This window comes from Nymphalis io, chromosome 18 (assembly GCF_905147045.1).
Source record: "Nymphalis io chromosome 18, ilAglIoxx1.1, whole genome shotgun sequence".
In the NCBI taxonomy this organism is placed as follows: domain Eukaryota; kingdom Metazoa; phylum Arthropoda; class Insecta; order Lepidoptera; family Nymphalidae; genus Nymphalis; species Nymphalis io.
This window is the reverse complement of record NC_065905.1, coordinates 5,454,146-5,472,167: the sequence shown is the minus strand read 5'-3', so window position 1 is coordinate 5,472,167 and position 18,022 is coordinate 5,454,146. Positions and strand designations below refer to the sequence as shown.

At 28.8% G+C, this 18,022-nt stretch overlaps 5 protein-coding genes across 9 annotated transcripts in view; 2 read left to right on the top strand and 3 right to left on the bottom strand.

Moving 5' to 3' along the window:
* LOC126775286 (flotillin-2) overlaps positions 1-262 on the bottom strand; it is a 246,230-nt gene extending 245,968 nt beyond the window's left edge. For both annotated transcript variants that reach the window (XM_050497103.1, XM_050497104.1), the window contains exon 1: positions 37-262. In XM_050497103.1, the coding sequence (XP_050353060.1) occupies positions 37-85 (49 nt within the window). In that variant the 5' untranslated portion in view covers positions 86-262. The remainder of the gene's footprint in view (positions 1-36) is intronic.
* A 407-nt stretch (positions 263-669) lies between these two features.
* LOC126775292 (serine/threonine-protein phosphatase 4 catalytic subunit) lies at positions 670-5,576 on the top strand. The gene is made up of 7 exons (XM_050497119.1): positions 670-786; positions 935-1,109; positions 2,394-2,546; positions 2,660-2,778; positions 3,229-3,410; positions 3,763-3,952; positions 4,294-5,576. The coding sequence occupies exons 2-7, from the start codon at positions 960-962 to the stop codon at positions 4,421-4,423; spliced, it is 924 nt and encodes a 307-aa protein (XP_050353076.1). The 5' UTR covers positions 670-786; positions 935-959; the 3' UTR covers positions 4,424-5,576.
* Positions 5,577-5,878: 302 nt separating this feature from the next.
* Positions 5,879-8,111, bottom strand: LOC126775293 (NAD-dependent protein deacylase Sirt4). Its single transcript, XM_050497120.1, has 4 exons — positions 7,768-8,111; positions 7,506-7,696; positions 6,883-7,110; positions 5,879-6,316 (listed from the first exon to the last, which is right to left on the bottom strand). Exons 1-4 carry the CDS (start codon positions 7,928-7,930, stop codon positions 5,984-5,986), a joined length of 915 nt encoding a protein of 304 aa, XP_050353077.1. The 5' UTR covers positions 7,931-8,111; the 3' UTR covers positions 5,879-5,983.
* A 641-nt stretch (positions 8,112-8,752) lies between these two features.
* On the top strand, positions 8,753-10,892 carry LOC126775299 (elongator complex protein 5). Its single transcript, XM_050497132.1, has one exon. It carries the CDS (start codon positions 8,831-8,833, stop codon positions 9,593-9,595), a length of 765 nt encoding a protein of 254 aa, XP_050353089.1. The 5' UTR covers positions 8,753-8,830; the 3' UTR covers positions 9,596-10,892.
* LOC126775294 (eukaryotic translation initiation factor 4H-like) lies at positions 10,775-17,626 on the bottom strand. Of its 4 annotated transcripts, none has more exons than XM_050497122.1 (6): positions 17,436-17,626; positions 17,009-17,168; positions 15,352-15,533; positions 14,501-14,706; positions 12,022-12,207; positions 10,775-11,650 (listed from the first exon to the last, which is right to left on the bottom strand). In XM_050497122.1, the coding sequence occupies exons 2-6, from the start codon at positions 17,153-17,155 to the stop codon at positions 11,505-11,507; spliced, it is 867 nt and encodes a 288-aa protein (XP_050353079.1). In that variant the 5' UTR covers positions 17,156-17,168; positions 17,436-17,626; the 3' UTR covers positions 10,775-11,504. The 4 variants fall into 4 exon arrangements, with proteins under 4 accessions (XP_050353079.1, XP_050353078.1, XP_050353080.1 ...); XM_050497121.1 differs by having other exon boundaries at positions 17,009-17,132; positions 17,436-17,538; XM_050497123.1 differs by having other exon boundaries at positions 14,573-14,706; positions 17,009-17,132; positions 17,436-17,525.
* Between the last annotated feature and the right edge of the window lie 396 nt (positions 17,627-18,022).

Genomic DNA, 18,022 nt, shown 5'->3' with positions numbered 1-18,022 from the left:
TAACTATGAATAAGGAAAACATTTTGATAATCGTACCTGACACTATTAGCGCCTCATTCGGGCCCACGGTATGTATATTTCCCATATTCTTGAATAACAACTGCACTTAATAAAGCCTCTAATCAATATTCACTAAATCGATATTATTTACAACAATAAAACCCGCGCCGATGGAGTATACAATATTTGACAAGTAGAAAACAACAATAACATACACATTACACACACGACGATAATCTTTATTACACAATATTCCGTCACCGTCAACTGTCAGAAAAGTTTAGTGCTGCGCGCGCCGATTCCCTTTTCTGGCGTAGGTAACAGTAAGTGCCACACTTTCGGCAAAGGTTAAAAAAGTTTTTCAAATTTTTTTTTAATTTTATCAAATTAATTCATGCTATATTTTTAGTCTCTAGCAATATCTTTTTTCGAAATAACTTGATATATAAACTATCAATAAAATTGATATAACGATTTAAAGAAATAATGTTACTATAGAATAACGGATAGTAAATACTTTATAAAAATGTAGCGTCAATCTTACGTACTAATTTTAATTAATGCATATTATTCGTTTATCTGCAAACAAGACTTTTTTTTAAATTACATATAATGTTTGTCTGTATCTAAAATATTATCTATTATCTGTATTCATTATCTATACTCTATTGCTTCTCTTAGACCTCCAATCTCTATGAATAAATGATAATTTGTGATTGTTTGTAGGACAAATAATAGATATTGCTAATGGTTATATTTAAAAAAAACGAAGTGTAAATTCTATTTGTAAGTATCCCATTGCAGCAATCGTCGAATATACCTTAGTAACGATCTATACATACTTCGATCAGTTGACACCATTGTTATGCAAAACTAAGCAAGCAATAGTATTAGTAGGTACCCTATTTTCGATTTACGTTTTCAATGTTTACAGATTTAGCCCATTATAATTTGTAACGATGTCGGACACAAGCGATTTAGACCGTCAAATCGAACAATTGAAAAGATGTGAAATTATAATGGAGGCAGAGGTTAAAGCCCTCTGTGCGAAAGCCCGCGAGATCCTTGTTGAAGAGAGCAACGTTCAACGAGTCGACTCTCCTGTCACGGTATTTTAAATGACCTCATTAACTCTTTATTAATCACCATAACATGGACAACATGTTGTCAATACGTAAAACGTCTAAAATAATGTTTTCAATTAATAAGTATATTTGAGCTGACCTGAAAAAAACGTGTGGGGGTTAAAATTAATAACATACATCAAACATAACTATAACTTTTAAAAAGTGCTTTCTCCTTACTTAAAAAAAATGTATTTGTCTTCATTTTAATCAAAAAAAGTCTAAATTTGTGACACTAGTGTACCTATATAAAGTTGTACTATTTCTAATAATATAAAGCCCATAGGACTAAATAGGAGATATGATTTTAAAATATACTGTTTATACTTTTTTATCTATATCTGAGTATGTTATTGCTTAAAACAAATAGTCATGATAATGTGGTAATTTTATATTGTACTTGTTACTATAGATTGTACCTTCCAACTAAAATAAAATAAGCAATTATTTTTACTAAAATAATAAATTTTTATAGTTTATTTTAAAGTATATATAGTAGAACTATATAAATCAGGCATGTACAAATAATGAGTGCTTATTGACAGTAGCATGTTTTTGAAAATCTCAGTAAAAAATAAGTACCTCATTCAAGCTATTTCTTGAATTAACTTAATTAAGAAATCTCTTTTCATCATTGTATATGGTTAGATCTTGATAATTGTTGCGGTATTAATAAGTTTCACTTATTTAAGTAAATTATAATTAGCTAATGATTAATATGACAGGAATTACAAAACTCTTGTATTTTTTGTAGGTTGAAGATATAAATTTAAATATCCATAACAGTAAAAAGAATACAAAAAATTATCCCAAAGAATGTCTGTATTTATGACCCTTGTACTTATAATTACCATATGATTGTTATTGAGTTTTTGTACCGAATGTATTCCTGGTAGAATATTTTTAAATACAGTGTAAGTCTATTTGAGAAGTCACAATGCAATCATAAAAAATTTAAATAGCATATGATGTTTCTTTAAAATACTGTGTTTGATTTTTTAATCAAGTCAACCCATTTTTTATAATTAAATCAAATTTTTTTATAAACTTCAATTTTATGCTATAATAAACAACTCACACTAAGTTCTTAATGGTTAATTCTTTGTGTTGGGTATGATTATTACCATTACACAAACATTCACAAATATGTGAATCATTATTAAATTAAGTAAGTATTGAAAACACATCTCAATGAAGTAAAGCAATGCCTTCTAAAGAGTGTTAATAAAAACTGATAAATTTTGTAAAAAAAAATTGACATTGTTACAGGTGTGTGGAGATATTCATGGACAATTTTATGACCTCAAAGAACTTTTTAAAGTTGGTGGAGATGTACCTGAGACCAACTATTTATTTATGGGTGATTTTGTGGACAGAGGGTTTTACTCAGTTGAAACATTCTTATTACTACTAGCATTAAAAGTAAGACGAAAATATCATTATATTTTTATATCTAGCATTCTAATATATTTTAACTTTAAAACTAGTTAATAAAAGTGCTAATAAATATATTAAATTACATTTAAAAAAAACAGGTTCGTTATCCAGACCGCATAACCTTGATAAGAGGAAATCATGAGTCAAGACAAATTACACAAGTATATGGTTTTTATGATGAATGCTTAAGGAAATATGGATCCATTACTGTCTGGAGGTAATACTTAATTTGATATACTTATTGTTATTACTTTTAACGAAATTTCTTCAAATTTTGAATTAATTTTTTGCTATCATTTAAATCAGTACATTTTTATTGTGAAACACTAAATTTAAGCAATTATTTTAAAACTATTATTAAAGCATTTTATTGTTTAAGAAAATATTATTGTATACTAATAAAATTAAAGTAAATTACAACTCATTAAGTCATTAGCCTTAAAACAATATATATTTTTACATTTCATTATATTTCATGTTTGGATATTTTGAGGAAAGAAATTATAAATTCAATTGAATAAAAACACAAATAACCTTCAAAATAGTTAATCTGCCACGTAGTGCCACTATGTAACAGCATAAATTATTACTTATATAGCACACTGAAGTGTGCTTAATCTAATACTTAAATCCAATAGGTATCTATTTATCATATATCTTTTTTCAGATATTGCACTGAAATATTTGACTATCTATCATTATCTGCTATCATAGATGGACGAATATTCTGTGTTCATGGTGGGTTGAGCCCTTCAATACACACTTTAGACCAAATAAGAACCATTGACCGTAAACAAGAAGTACCCCATGATGGAGCTATGTGTGATTTGCTGTGGAGTGACCCTGAGGGTAATGAAATTAAAGCGTTAAAATACTAAAATTCTTTTAGTATTTTAACGCTTTATATCCTAAGACATATATTTAATATATCTAATTAAAAAAATGGAGCAAACAAAACGGGATCATTCTCATGTAAAAAAAAGTTGGAATAGAATGATTACTCGTAGTTTGCAAATAACTTCAGCTTCCTAAGTTTGCGAATTCTCAAAGCAACCAGAACTCCATAACAAGTTTTTCTAAAGTTTGTTTTTCAAACTGTGCTATAATTTTATCCATTTTTAACTATTTAAGTATTGGTGGTTAGTAAAAGATGTTATTGCCAATAGCGATCATTCATCCTAATTAATATTTGACTTTCAAGACACACAAGGATGGGGAGTGTCACCACGAGGTGCTGGTTACCTCTTTGGTTCAGACGTTGTAGCACAATTCAACGTGGCCAATGATATTGATATGATTTGCCGTGCTCATCAGCTTGTCATGGAAGGATATAAATGGCACTTTAATGAGACTGTCCTTACTGTTTGGTCAGCTCCCAACTATTGCTACAGGTATTGAAATATAGCATAATATTATCAAAGATTAAAGCTCTTTTCATTAATGTTCAGTTAAACCTTCTAAGAAAATATCAGTTTTGCTAGCTAGATCGACATGCTTAACGTATGTGGATATATAACCTGATGTTAAGTCATTTCTTTCATCCATAGACAATTGCCGAACAATTTGACAAACCAGGGAAAGTGCCCATGTGTTGCCAGTCTGAAATTTCAATATAAATAAAAATATAGTATGGTTTTAAAAGGTTCTTAATATGATTTTAGCTTTTACCCCTTTTTTATTGTGTACATAAATAATTATTAATATATCTTTAATTATATCTTTATTTCAACAGATGCGGCAACGTAGCTGCTATATTAGAACTCAATGAGAGTCTTCAAAGAGAATTCACAATATTTGAAGCGGCCCCTCAGGAGGCTCGAGGCGTGCCCTCTAAAAAACCTCAAGCAGACTACTTCTTATAATGTTACCTCCAATAGACAATTTCGATCCTCGTTTAGTATTACAGTTTTATTGTAGTGACAAAACATTACAATTAATTCATTGTGGTGTTAAGACTGCTGTGTTGCAATTTGAATGGGTTTATGATGAAACCAGTTCTCTGGATAGAAAACCGATTTAACTAAAACCAATACTGAAAAAATCATTTCAAAAGGCATGTTATTAAACATATTATAAATCAATTATGGTTTGGTAAAAATCTGATAATCTTAAAAAAAACTTTTTCAATGTTTATAAATTATAAATTTTGTAATATTCAAAAGTATAGAAGACAAGTAAAATATCAAAATGATGAATGAAACTTGGCCTATTTAAAACTACATTATTATAATGTGGCTACATACCTTAAAATCAATTGTTTCAATTACTTTATTAAATTGAAATATTGACAGAGAATTCAAAGAGACAAATTGACTGTGCCACCATTGCCTGTCTCTTTAATGTAGGTCTGTAATGACAAAGATGCAGTAGACTACTGATCGCACTGTCAATTTGTCTCTGTCTCACACTTTCCCAACATTTACTTAACAGCTTGATAGGAAACTATGTCTATAAATATAATAAGTTATTTGTCATTTTTATTATTGTGAAGTCTGTATGTTCCTTATTTGTTAAGAGTTTTTAAATAATTCTCATCACTGCCATAAACTTAGTGTTTATGTACAAAGAATTTTTCTAAAATTCTTATAATTGTAAGGATGAAAATTTTATTACCTTCCAGATTTGCAGTGATCAAATTAATAAGATTTTCAATGATTGTTAAAAAAAGTTTATGAGTTACATGCATAACCTTATGTGGAATGTGACTAAATGTAAGGTATTATAACTCATACACTTGACCAATATGATGGCAAAGCTTCTGGACAAAAAGTTTTTAATAAGGTTAGGCTTTAAATAAGTTAATGTTTTTAATTAATAAAATAATTAATTAAAATGTTTGGATTAAAACATGTCCAAGTTCTTCAATCTTTATCTACCAATGTAAGAGCTGTACATCTATAATTTATGAATACCAAAGCATGGCGCAATAATTTAAAACACTCTGTTGAATATTGTGCTACACATCCTTTTTATTACCTTTTTTGACATGTTTGTAAGCATAAATGTTAAGCCTTTTCTCCACTTAATAAATACTTATAAAGTGTTTCAATAGCCTTATAATGATCTCAATGTCAAATTTTTTAACATCATTTATTTGAATGTAATTAAAACATTTTAATTTATAACTTTATAAGACACCCATTTTGTTTAAAAAAAATAGGATTGCAACATTTTTATTTTAATAACATAAAAGTATTGCAATGCTATTTTTTTTACAATAGTAATAACATAAAGTCAATATTTTGGTCAGTACTGATTGATTTATAATTTATCAATTTGTATTAATTCTTGCTTTTATGATCAATTAAAACAAGATATTATTTAACAATTATTTTATTTAAAACCATTTAACAGTAATAAAACTTCATACAAATATGAGGTAAAAAGATCACATAATTACATTGGGTTACTACTTTTACATGTTAAGTAGGTTTACTTAAAGAATTGCACAGATCTGTCAAAATTTCACCACATTTTGTTGATATTTTTAAATGTACAATATCATCAGCTCTTGTTGGTCCTATATTTAATACAGCTATCTTCTTGTTTTCCTCTTTAGCTTGCAAAATTATTCTGTAGCTTGAATAAACAGTTAGACTTGATCCTAACACAAACACAGCATCACTGACAGAAACTTGATTTCTTACTTGCTCCACTCTTTCTTTGGGAACATTGTCACCAAAAAATACAATATCAGGTTTAAGTGGACCTTCACATTCAGGACATAGGGGTGCTTTGAATCTATCAACTTGTTCCTGTAAATTATTTTAAAATACTTATTGATAAAGCAATACCTTGTAAATTGTATTATTATTAATTAATTATATCCTGGGACATTTTTCACACACGAATATCTGATCCCAAATTAAGCTTGTACAGAGCTTGTACTATGGAAACTAGGTGACTGATATACTACATATATTATTTTTCTTTTGTAAATACATAATTATATGGATCACAATCTCTGAGAAGGATAGTTTCAAATAAATATACCTTTTTTTCATTAACTTAAAAATTCCTACAATTCATATTTCTTTACCGTCAAGCATGAGTTGATTGAAAAACAACTCAAGTATATGAAAATTAAGTCATGTTTGCCCTGGTTTGAAGTAAGAATCGGATTCAGATCTCAGAATATTCTAACCACTGGGCTTCTCGGCTTTTTATAATAACATAAATCAAAATCAAATCATATAAGGCATAACATAATATAACTGATCAATTGCAAATACACTACAATATAATCACATTATCCTTCATCCAAGAATTTTGTTTGTATTTATGACTTGAAACACATATAGATAAAATTGTTTTTTTGTACCTTAGACAATTCCACATCTCCATCAGGTCTAATCATGTTAAAGCTGCTTTCCATGCTAGGATTATTATTTAGCAAGATCTCTTGTAGTTTAAATCGATCTATTTCGTAAGGGCACTTCATGCATTTTACAATATAACCAGTGCCATGTAGTTCTATGATATTTTCTGAACCAGCCTTATGATGTAATCTATCTACATTCTGAGTCACAACTGCTGTTACTTTGCCGGCCTTAAAGTAAAAAATAAATTTCAATCACTTTTTTTTTTAAATTAATACTTTACATTAAAAATGTGTAAAAGTACTCACTACAAATTCATAATAATAAGGTACATACAAAATAGAATTTATTCTCATTATTATTAATTAGTCGTGATAACCTTAATTTCAGGCACAGTATGAAATTACCTACTTATGATAAAACTAATTTTAAACCCTATCAATATAATATATTAATTAATGTTTATTAGATTTAATGGGTAAATTATGATATGGTACACATATACAGTGATCATAGTGTCATAATAATCTTAGAATCATTATATTTGAATAGTTATAGATTTTATAGTAGTTTATAACAACAAAAATATAAATGTATGACTAACATTACCTAAATTCTTAGTTACCTTTTCCAACTCTTTAATGGAATAATGTGTTGCATTTGGTTGGACTGAACTGAACCTTGGCCAACCAACGAAATTCCTCGCCCAATATCTTTGTCTTACTTTTGGATACCTGACGAAATCTTGATATTGAATAGGCTTGTGATTAGAACGTGCATAAAGGCCAACTTCTTCGGATCTATAGTCAGGAATACCTGAAATTATCAATTAACCTAAATACGTAATAACAATGCATATTTCAATTCAAACATTGAGACTTTTTTACCTGATTCTGTAGATATTCCAGCGCCTGTCAAAATAAGAAGTCTATCATGTGATTGAAGAAATTCACGTAATTTATGAAAATCTTCTTGATCTGGTGGTTTATATGCAGGCACGTAAGCTATTTGTCGAAGTAAAGTTTTATATTGCACCACTCTATTAAGCATGATTAATATTTTGTTTTAACTTTAAATTATATTAAAAACCTTTTAATTTAATAAGAAAAAAATATTTAATATGGAACTAAGATTAGTCTTTATAATTATATTTACATCTTAAATAGGTATTTGTTGGCTTTTATAAATAATTATTGTGCATGTTTTCTTCTTAAGTCAATTTGCTAATAGTAAATATATATATGGCAATGACAATGACTGATGATACTCAATGTCAATGTAATGTGAAATGTCATATAATTCATAGTTACACAGAGTATTTAATCACTAAGTTCATGTATAAGAATCATGTAAGTATAACACTTTGACACACTTCTTACTATTTTAATACAACATAGTCAATCGTGGTGATTCTCTTTGATAAAACATGTACACAAGTGTTTGATCAATGCAGTGCTGCTAATCTAAAAGCGTGGACTAGATTTAAAGCCTAGGAATTGTGAAAATGACATTTTAGCGGTTAGATAGGTAGCAGCATTAAAAATATTCTCCTAAATTACAGGAGTCCACTAGCTTTTTTTTATTATAACTTCCAAATTTTCTAAATTTGTCCAAAGTGAATTTTCCGTTAGTGCTGAATGCAAAAAATGTTAAGTTTTAGTATTTTATTACAGTAACTGTATTTGTAATCGGGAGGTAACTCACTATTGCGAAAACAAGTTTTAATTATTTAAATAATAATGATAAGATAATCCTTCATAATTGCTCACTACTTTTCTTAAACAAAAAAAAAACAAGGAGGATTATATTTAATACAGCAGGGAACAAAAATCGTCCATCAGCATTACTCTAATACTCTATACTCAGTACTGATCAAATGTCGACTTGACAATCTTGACATGTGAGAATGTTGAGGTTATTTATCACTTAGTATATTGTTTATTTTTAAATATGACTTTATTCAAATTGAAAACTGCTTCTACTTTACTGATTGAAGATGACTGCAATAAAAACATACTTCCCATAATTTCGGAACTGACCGATAACACAGATTGCATTGTTAAAATATTTTGTTACGAACAACCAGTACATAGTTGGCAAAATGTTTATAAAGGTAAATCAGTCCAATACTTTAAGGGATTTCCAAAAGAGTATAACACTCAAATATCAGACAATAGCCAGAAGTTTATTTGTATTATAGATTCGATAAATCAAATGGCATTAGATATGAGTTGGAATGAATGCTTGAGAAACATAAAGTACCTACAAAACAATTCTAGTATAATAAAAATTATAATCATATTACATACAGATTGCATTCCAGTCGCTTCTAAATTACGTGTTAATTTAAATCATATAGCAAATGCTGTTGTAACATTTGATAGTGAAAATTGTTGTAAGTTGTTCATTCAAATAAAGAAAAATGGTAAAGTTTTTAAGAGCGAAGAAGTGATATCGTATGACAGCCAGATTTCTACATTAAAACTAACACCTATTGTGAAAGTTGATAAGAAAGTCAAAGAGCCAGAAAAAATATCTCCGGGTAATCTCACCACATTCAAAATAGAAATGGATCAGACACAACAAATGGAAAAGCATAAGCTAAAGTTGCCGTATATGAAAAAAATAAATGAAGGTCAGGGTAAAGTTTATTATGAACCAGATGCAGTTGATGACTGGGATGATGAAGATCCAGATGATGATCTAGATATATAAATTATTTAAAAATGATAATAAAACATATTTTGTATTAATTATTTAGAGTTAAATGCCTACTTACTATTTAATTGTTACATAATGCATTGAACATTACTGAAATAGAAATTCTTTGTAACAAGGTTGTTATTCTAATTGATCAAACTGGTTTGTTGAATATTTTTTGAGTGATGTGGCTGGTTATCTTACAATACTTTTCTTCTTGAAAGACAGATGGGAGACATAAATATAAACACTTGAAAAACACATTAATCTCTTGGAAAGCAATTTAAACGAATCAAATAAATGAATAGAAACTAGAAACCAGTTTAAAAGATCTATCAATACCAATTCATTATTGTTGTTGAGAAATAGATATGTATATATGAAACACTAGTTTTCTGTTTATTTTTCTATTCTGTTAAAATATTTTTATAATATTTTAATAAATTATTTCATCAATTATGTTATTCGGAACATTTTGATATAACTGCGTGCCATTGTCAAGTAAATGAACTTTTAAATTAATTTTTTAGTATTTCCAATGTAAACAGATGGAGGTGACCAGTACATTTTACTTGGTATACTAAAGGCATCTGGAGCATTGGCTCAATAAGTTAGCAAAATTAAAACCACAGATCTGTTTTCTTTTACTTTTTTAAATAGAATTACCTTAAACCTACAACAGCCACTGCATGATTTTAGTCCTGACCATATTATCGACTTATATATTCTATGCATACATAAGACAACCAAGGTTTTTCACAAAAATTGCTTTATTTAAAACATTTGTATAGTATAATGTTTTATTATTCAATACTTGTACCTCTACTAACATGTGATCTTGAAATATTTGCTTTGATGTCAATTTAATCTGTTTAAATTGTGTTACATTCAAATTTTACTTTTTTAACACAACTGATATCACTATATAATACAGAATATAAATTAATTGATATTTCTTATAAAAATATAGTATACCAAATTAACTCAGTCATTATTTTGTATTTGAATAAAATATGATTATATTTTATATATTTCTTTTTTCAAGTAACAAACATTCAATTTTATTCTTTGATTGCAGCTATTTTTTTTAAATTAAATAGTTTAAAGTACAATAATAACACTTAATAAATTAATGGATTTAGCAAAGGATTTCGGAGTTGGAGAGGTTGATTGGAACTTTAGATAAATTCCTGGTTACAAAGAATTCACTTTTTATTAATTTTTCTATGTTCAGTTACAATTTTGCGATTTTTTTTATCTGCCACGTAATTTATGACATTACACAATATCTAATAAAGTAGAAATCCATTAACGTGGAAGTTTAATTTATTAATGATACCATAATTACATTACTTAAATTATGTTTCATTATTACTCATTCAATGATTAATTTTCAAGACTTAACAAAATAAACAATAATAAAAAGACATCCCATTACAACAGAGAATTATTTATAATCTCACATTGCCAAACTGAAAAAAATTATTACATGTTTGCATCACCAAAGTGAAAACAACATTACAAACAAAAGAAACAATTTACTTAAAGTGTTGAATTTTGAATTATATTTATGCAAGCTAAGTTTATCATACACACAAGCCCGGACAATACGTGAAGTTATTAACGAAAACTAGCAATTTAAATACAACACATAGACCGAGTGAAGTGCAGGCGCTCCGCCCAAAAACGAGCGATGTCGCGCGCGATACAAGCGATACTCAATAAAGCTAATAAAATATATATACGATAGAAATGATTTACAACCTCACAACCTAACAAAAATCTTTCTGGTTCATTTACAATAACTCTGCACTTTTGTCGTGGGGAGGGTAAATACATAGTGTACTGTGGCGGGCGTCTGGACGATACATATACACACAGGAGAGGGTGCGGAGGAGAGGAGGGGGTGAGGGAGTGGGTGGGTTTACTCGCCCGCCAGCTCCTTGAGCCGTTCCTCTCGCGGTCGCGCGCCTCCGAATATTGACGAGGCCTGGCTGGTCGAAGCTAATGAATTAACGGGCTCCTTAACCGTCCGCGGCTCCAGTTTTAGTTTTGGCCTTCCAGACGTATCTAGAGGGGAAAAAAGTCGTATTTTATTAATAGAATAATTAATTAGATTCAAAATAGTAGCACATGAGGCGATAAACTCAATTACTGTTGAGCGAAAAGGCCTCCTTATCAGTGAAGAAAAAAGTTTGTAGTACTTTCACATTATAAAAATAAATTGGGCAAATAAAATTAAATTGATTTGGTCGATGGTTGATGGTTGGTCGAAATGCAGGTACTTTATGCAATGTCTTTGCCAACCATAGGATTCCTATGGCTGGCAGTTAGTAACCTTTTTACAGTGTCAATGTCAAGCGGAAGTAGCCGCTTATCATCAATGTCATTAGTCAGGGTGTAATCTATAGTAAATAAAAGAGCTGTCCGCCGCCACTGACCCGGTCTGGCGGCGGGCATGTCGTCGAAGTTCCGCCGCGGAGGGGCGGCGCGCGCGGGCTGCGCGGGTCCGGCGCGGCCCATGCGGCTCCACTCGCCGCTTCGGGACTCCTCGGACGCGCCTCGCGCGCCGCGGTCGTTCCACCGCTCGCCGCTTGAGCCCCCGCCTCGCTCACGTTCTGCCGCATCTCGAATATTTTTATTATTAATTACAAGTTTCATTGATTTACTTTAAAATATAATTTGGGAGGCCAGTAGTGGTTACAGTCAGTTTACACAGTAACATTATTTAATTAACGGCTTATTAATTGGTTCCACAGTAAAAATTAAATTAATATAAACAAATTCAAAAAAAGAACTATTTTAACATTATCAGATGAAATCTTAAGACCTTTTTCCAACATTGTGAGTTGTTTTTTATTGTAACATTACATTCCAATCAGGTTATTAGCAAAACACGAGGTAAACAGTAAAATGAGAACAAAATGCAATAAATAAGAATGTACTTAAAATTTAAAGAACTATATAAAGTTAAGTTAGCTAGCAAAATAGTAACCAAACTAACATAGACATGCACACAACACAATACATGAGAAGCATAAACACAACAAAAATAAACTTGGATAGCTTTGTATGATGATAAAATATTATACAGCATGTGTCGAAAGAAATATTCTGTCTCTTTGATATGATATTTGAATCCTTAATTTAACATGAGTAAAGTAGTATCAAATACATAACCTCACCAATATTCAATATAGCAGAAAACCGGCAGACAATTATATAATTAAAAAAAAATATTGTTTTCATTGTGATTTATTTACCTATTCCTAAAAATTTATGTAACCATATAGTTATTAATTCATCTATATACATATGTCTATATACATTCATCTATATATATATATATATACTGTTTCATATATAGATTTCTTTTCTCTATTTCGTACACTTACGGTAATTTATTTGCAATTCTGACATTTAACATTAAGACAATCGATTACGTAGTATACGCGTCAGGAAACGATTATGACGATATCAGGTGAAGGTCATCGAAGCTACGTGCAATTATTAAGATTGATCCATTTATATATTAGTGATTCAAATTTTAAATTTGCATCATAGAAAAAAGTAAGTTATCAAAAAAACTTGTGCCACTGAGAAAATTTAAAGCTTTATTACACTATGACAAATATATTAATAGACAAGCTGTTATTCTATAGCACATTATTTATTCATTATTGTGAAAAAATGCGTGGAAACAGTTTTCGTTATTTTTATACAGAAAATATAAAAAATATTTTTAAATTATTAAATGTATTGTAATAAGTATAATTAATTAATGTATTGCCAGTTATCGGAATGTTATATTGTCATCATAGATTTAAAACACGATTCAAAAATGCTTCTAAGATCTTAGATAAGATAACTTCTTTAATTCACATATATTTAAACAAAACTTATTCTATAATATTTTATCAGTAGGTACTAGATACAAACATTTTTTACTATTATTAGCCTTGACTTTTTCATGCTGTTGCTGTGAATAAAAGATTTCCTTTTGCTTTTTTTTTAGTACATGCTTATATTTATAAAAAGTCCTACATTTAATGCAATAAATGTTTAACTTAAACTTCACACGTTCATTTGAAAATCAAACAAATTGCATTTAAAAGTTATAACGTAAGAAACAATTTTAAATGTTGTTTTTTGAGTAATGTATCTATTGTTTGTATTTGAATATATAATAAATAACTTATATATCTATTTCCGGATGTGATAATAATTGAAAATAATACATAAAGCATGCATAGTTAGTATACAGTTTAGATATTGATGAGAATAAAAACAATAAAAATGATAATAGTATTAATATTATGAATTAATGCGTGAGAAAGAAAAGACGAGACTTGTTTCATATTTAATTTTATATGATACCTATCACAAAAACCGGTGAAGGAAGCCAGCACTTGGGCTGAAAGTTCAGTCGCATCACTTTACAGGATTCAATATTTTATCTTGTGTAGGAATAAGAATAGCGTACTTTGTTAATCTAGTTGTCATACAATAGATATTTGTATGGCTTGTTTAAAGATTGTTTTAATACTAGATTTTATTTAGCAATTTGCATATTTTTTTTATATTTTAAATAATGAAAATGATAGTGGAAAAAAATTATCTAAAAATTATACATATAATTATATATTTATTTATTAAAATAAAAAAAGATGTATTTCTAAAGAAACATAATAAATTCAGTTTCACAAATCTATATAATCTATATTCTATAATAATAAATGTTTTTAAAAATATTAAAGCAAATATTGCACTCAACTATTGCACTATTGATGCTTTAAATATTAGATTTGACAAAAAACCTACATATTAAAAAAATAACATTTTTATTTAAATAAAATAAATATAAACTATGTAATCGAAAAACAAAACAAGTCTCAATCTTTTCTGTGTTAGCAATGTTACCATGTGTGAACCCGCCACCACCCTGGGTCCTCGGCGCACGGCGCTCAGGGGCGTCGAAGTGCTCATACGTACCGCGCCCCTCTCGCCGAAAGCCGCCGCCACTACCGCCACCGCCGCCGGCGGCGCCACCACCCCCACGCCCTTCGCGTCCCTCGCGTGGCCCGTCACGTCCCCCGTCACGGCGGCCGCGGTCAAACCCGCCCCCTCTGTATTTATAAATTTTACTCTAATATTATAATTGCATTTATTTTTCAAGTCGAAACATATAACATTTAGTCAAAATCTTGGGTTAGTTTGAACAAACAAAAATGTTATGATTGTTAACCAACTATAAAGAAAACATAGTAATGTATTATAAATTCTGTGTAAACATTGCACTTTAAATATATTAAAACCTGGAAATCCTTGATAATATACTAATATCTGATTCATTTGCAATGATATCACATTAATGTTTAGATGTTATTAAAAATCTTCATTTAAGAATTTATACACTAAATATTATCTCAAGGTTGTAATTTTGAGTATAGAAACTATTAAAAATTATCGACTCGACTATTATTTGATGCTAAAATAATAATACACATATATACGTGAATGGATTCACAAACATTGAAATAAACATTTAAATACCTTTAAACAACAGCTCAGTCAGAAAATAACATAAAAGAGAGTAATGAAAAATTTACTTCTCATTTAAAATGAATCAGATAATTTATAAAACTTTAATCACATATTCAGCCAAATATATTATTTCCCTGTATTAGTTTTGTAACATCTTAGTTGTTGTCCATGATATAAGTAATTTTTGCCATTATTTAATAATTATTTTTTTTAAATTGAGTTCTTACCTGTCACTTCTTTTGTCTTCGGCGACATCAATTCTGACAATTTTACCATCTACGTTGAGAGATCCATTCATTTCGATTGCCTTGACCAAATCTTCTAAATATTCAAATTCCACATAACAGAAGCCTTTGAATTTGTCTGTTTCTCTATCCATAACCAGCCTTACATTTTTAATAGCCAGGTTCTGACAAAAAAATATTAAACATTTGTATTATTTAAATAAACAAAGGTAATATATAACATAAATAAAATAACTTTGCTACTATTAACATTGCTTCATAAAAACCATTATCTTAAAGATTAAATAAAAGTAACGATGGAATTACATTTTAATTTAAAACCTTTATAAGTTTAGCAACAAAATTTTATACATTGACTTTTTGTTTTTTTTTTTATAGAATAGGAAGACGAGCATATGGGCCACCTGATGATAAGTGGTCACCAACACCCATAGACATTGGCATTGTAAGAAATGTTAACCATCACTTACATCACAAAATTAAAGCTACCAACCTTGGGAACTAAGACATTATGTCCCTTGTACCTGTAATTACACTGCGTCACTCACCCTTCAAACCGGAACACAACAATACCAAGTACTGCTGTTTTGCGGTAGAATATCTGATGGGTGGGTGGTGCCTACCCAGACAAGCTTGCACAAAGTTCTACCACCAGTAGCAAATGTACAAAATAGAAACATTTATTCCACTTTTTAGGAAGAAACAATACCATTTATATTACTAGAAAGACATTCATGAAGACAGAGGTAATGGGTTCTGATTAGGTTTCAGAAGCTAGTTATTCTTACTAAGTTAAATTACATTTTACTAGAGATGAAAGATGATTTCTTGGAATATATGTTTTATTTTCATAACATTTCTTCTAAAAGCTAAGCAAAGCTGCTATTTTAAAATTAGATAAAATCTATTTTTAGACATGAATCTCACTAATTTAAGGCTAGACTTGGATTATTTTCTCACTAGAAATGCAGAATTGGCTATAGCTTTTAGAATGTAATGCTACGGCACAATTATTAACAGAAAAACTATTTCAGCTTTCACAAGACTTATAGTTAACAGAATATTATTAAGATAAGTTATTTTAACTTTTGAATTTTTATGGTAAATGAATAATCAAAAAAAATTGAAATACAAATAATTTTCATAACAGTCATTATTTTTTATTAAGGTTTGTTTTTATAAAAATAAATAAAGCTAATTATATATTTATTTAAAAAATGTATGGTAAGTAATCATTTTTAGAGATTTTCCATATAATTATATATTTATTTAAGAAAATATTAAACCATTTTAATCAAAATGCTTCTTAGACTGTACAAGTAGCAATACACTAAATATATAATAAAAATATATTAGATTAGTTTATACAGTAGACAACTGTGGTCAAAGTAAAAATTATATATTAAATTTCACACATTTTTATAAAGGTTTACAATGTTAACAGACTAATTAAATGATTAATAGTCTAGAGTGACATAATCACTACTCAAGGCATAAATATTAATGCAAACATGATAACAGTTTTAATAAGCATACATAAGTGTTATGGGTTTAAATTTGGACGGACACAATTACGATTTTTTAAGAATACGTAACAAAGTCGCCTCATTATTAATTAATATTTGAGTGAAATACTTACAGGAAAGATTCTGTTCATATCGCCTTGGATGACACCCGAGGGTAAATTTCCGACATAAGCTTTATAGGGAGGCTCTGTCGGGAGCTGGCGGCCTCCGACTGTTCTCCTACCGCCTCCATAGTCCCTGCACACAGTCATGATAACCATGGTATATTATAACCTACAAATACACATTTCACTCACTTTTTATAATAATGATTTGCTTGAAAATCACACAAAGTTGTAGAAACTTTGACAAATTGATTTGGAAGTGCACGCTTTGTTAAAATACCACTTTCATTCAATGTTATCGCACTGTCATAAAATCGAAAATTACAGGAAATATCGCGGAACTATAATTGTGGATAATATAATATACGAACGTAATGATCATTAGTAGTTCTAGATAGTAAATTTAACAAGTAATATCGTATTTTATTAATCATACCTTAGATTACCATCGTCAAAACCACTGCGACCTGCCATGTTTAGAAACATGGAATACTAAATGCGCGCGCATCAGTTTCTAGAAGCGGTCTCCGTACTACGATGTGTTATACTATTTTTTTTAAGTATTTTTAATATTTTATAATATAATATAAATATGGAAATGATTTATTTATTCTCCATAAACATTAAAGAAATCTATTTAAAAATAATTTAAATGTAACCTAATAATATGAGAAAAAAATCATAGGATTTACAATAAATATTTTTTGTTTTGAAGATAACTCTTAAAACCGAATGAATAACCGTTTTTAATAATTAATGCTGATTTTATTATATGTGAATCTGTAACTGCTCGTTTTAATAGAAAATACAGAATCATGTGATATTTAAAAAAATTAAAACAATTGGTAAACATAGCTTACCCATTTTTATTTTGGTACATAAAATCAATGAAAAAAAGTACGTATAAATATAATTGAACAATTTTTTTTAACTTTCTTTGAATTCAAACATAGTACATAGTTATGTTTTGGTTCTTATTATCGATTGTTATGTATGAATGTTAAATGTATAAAAATTTATGAA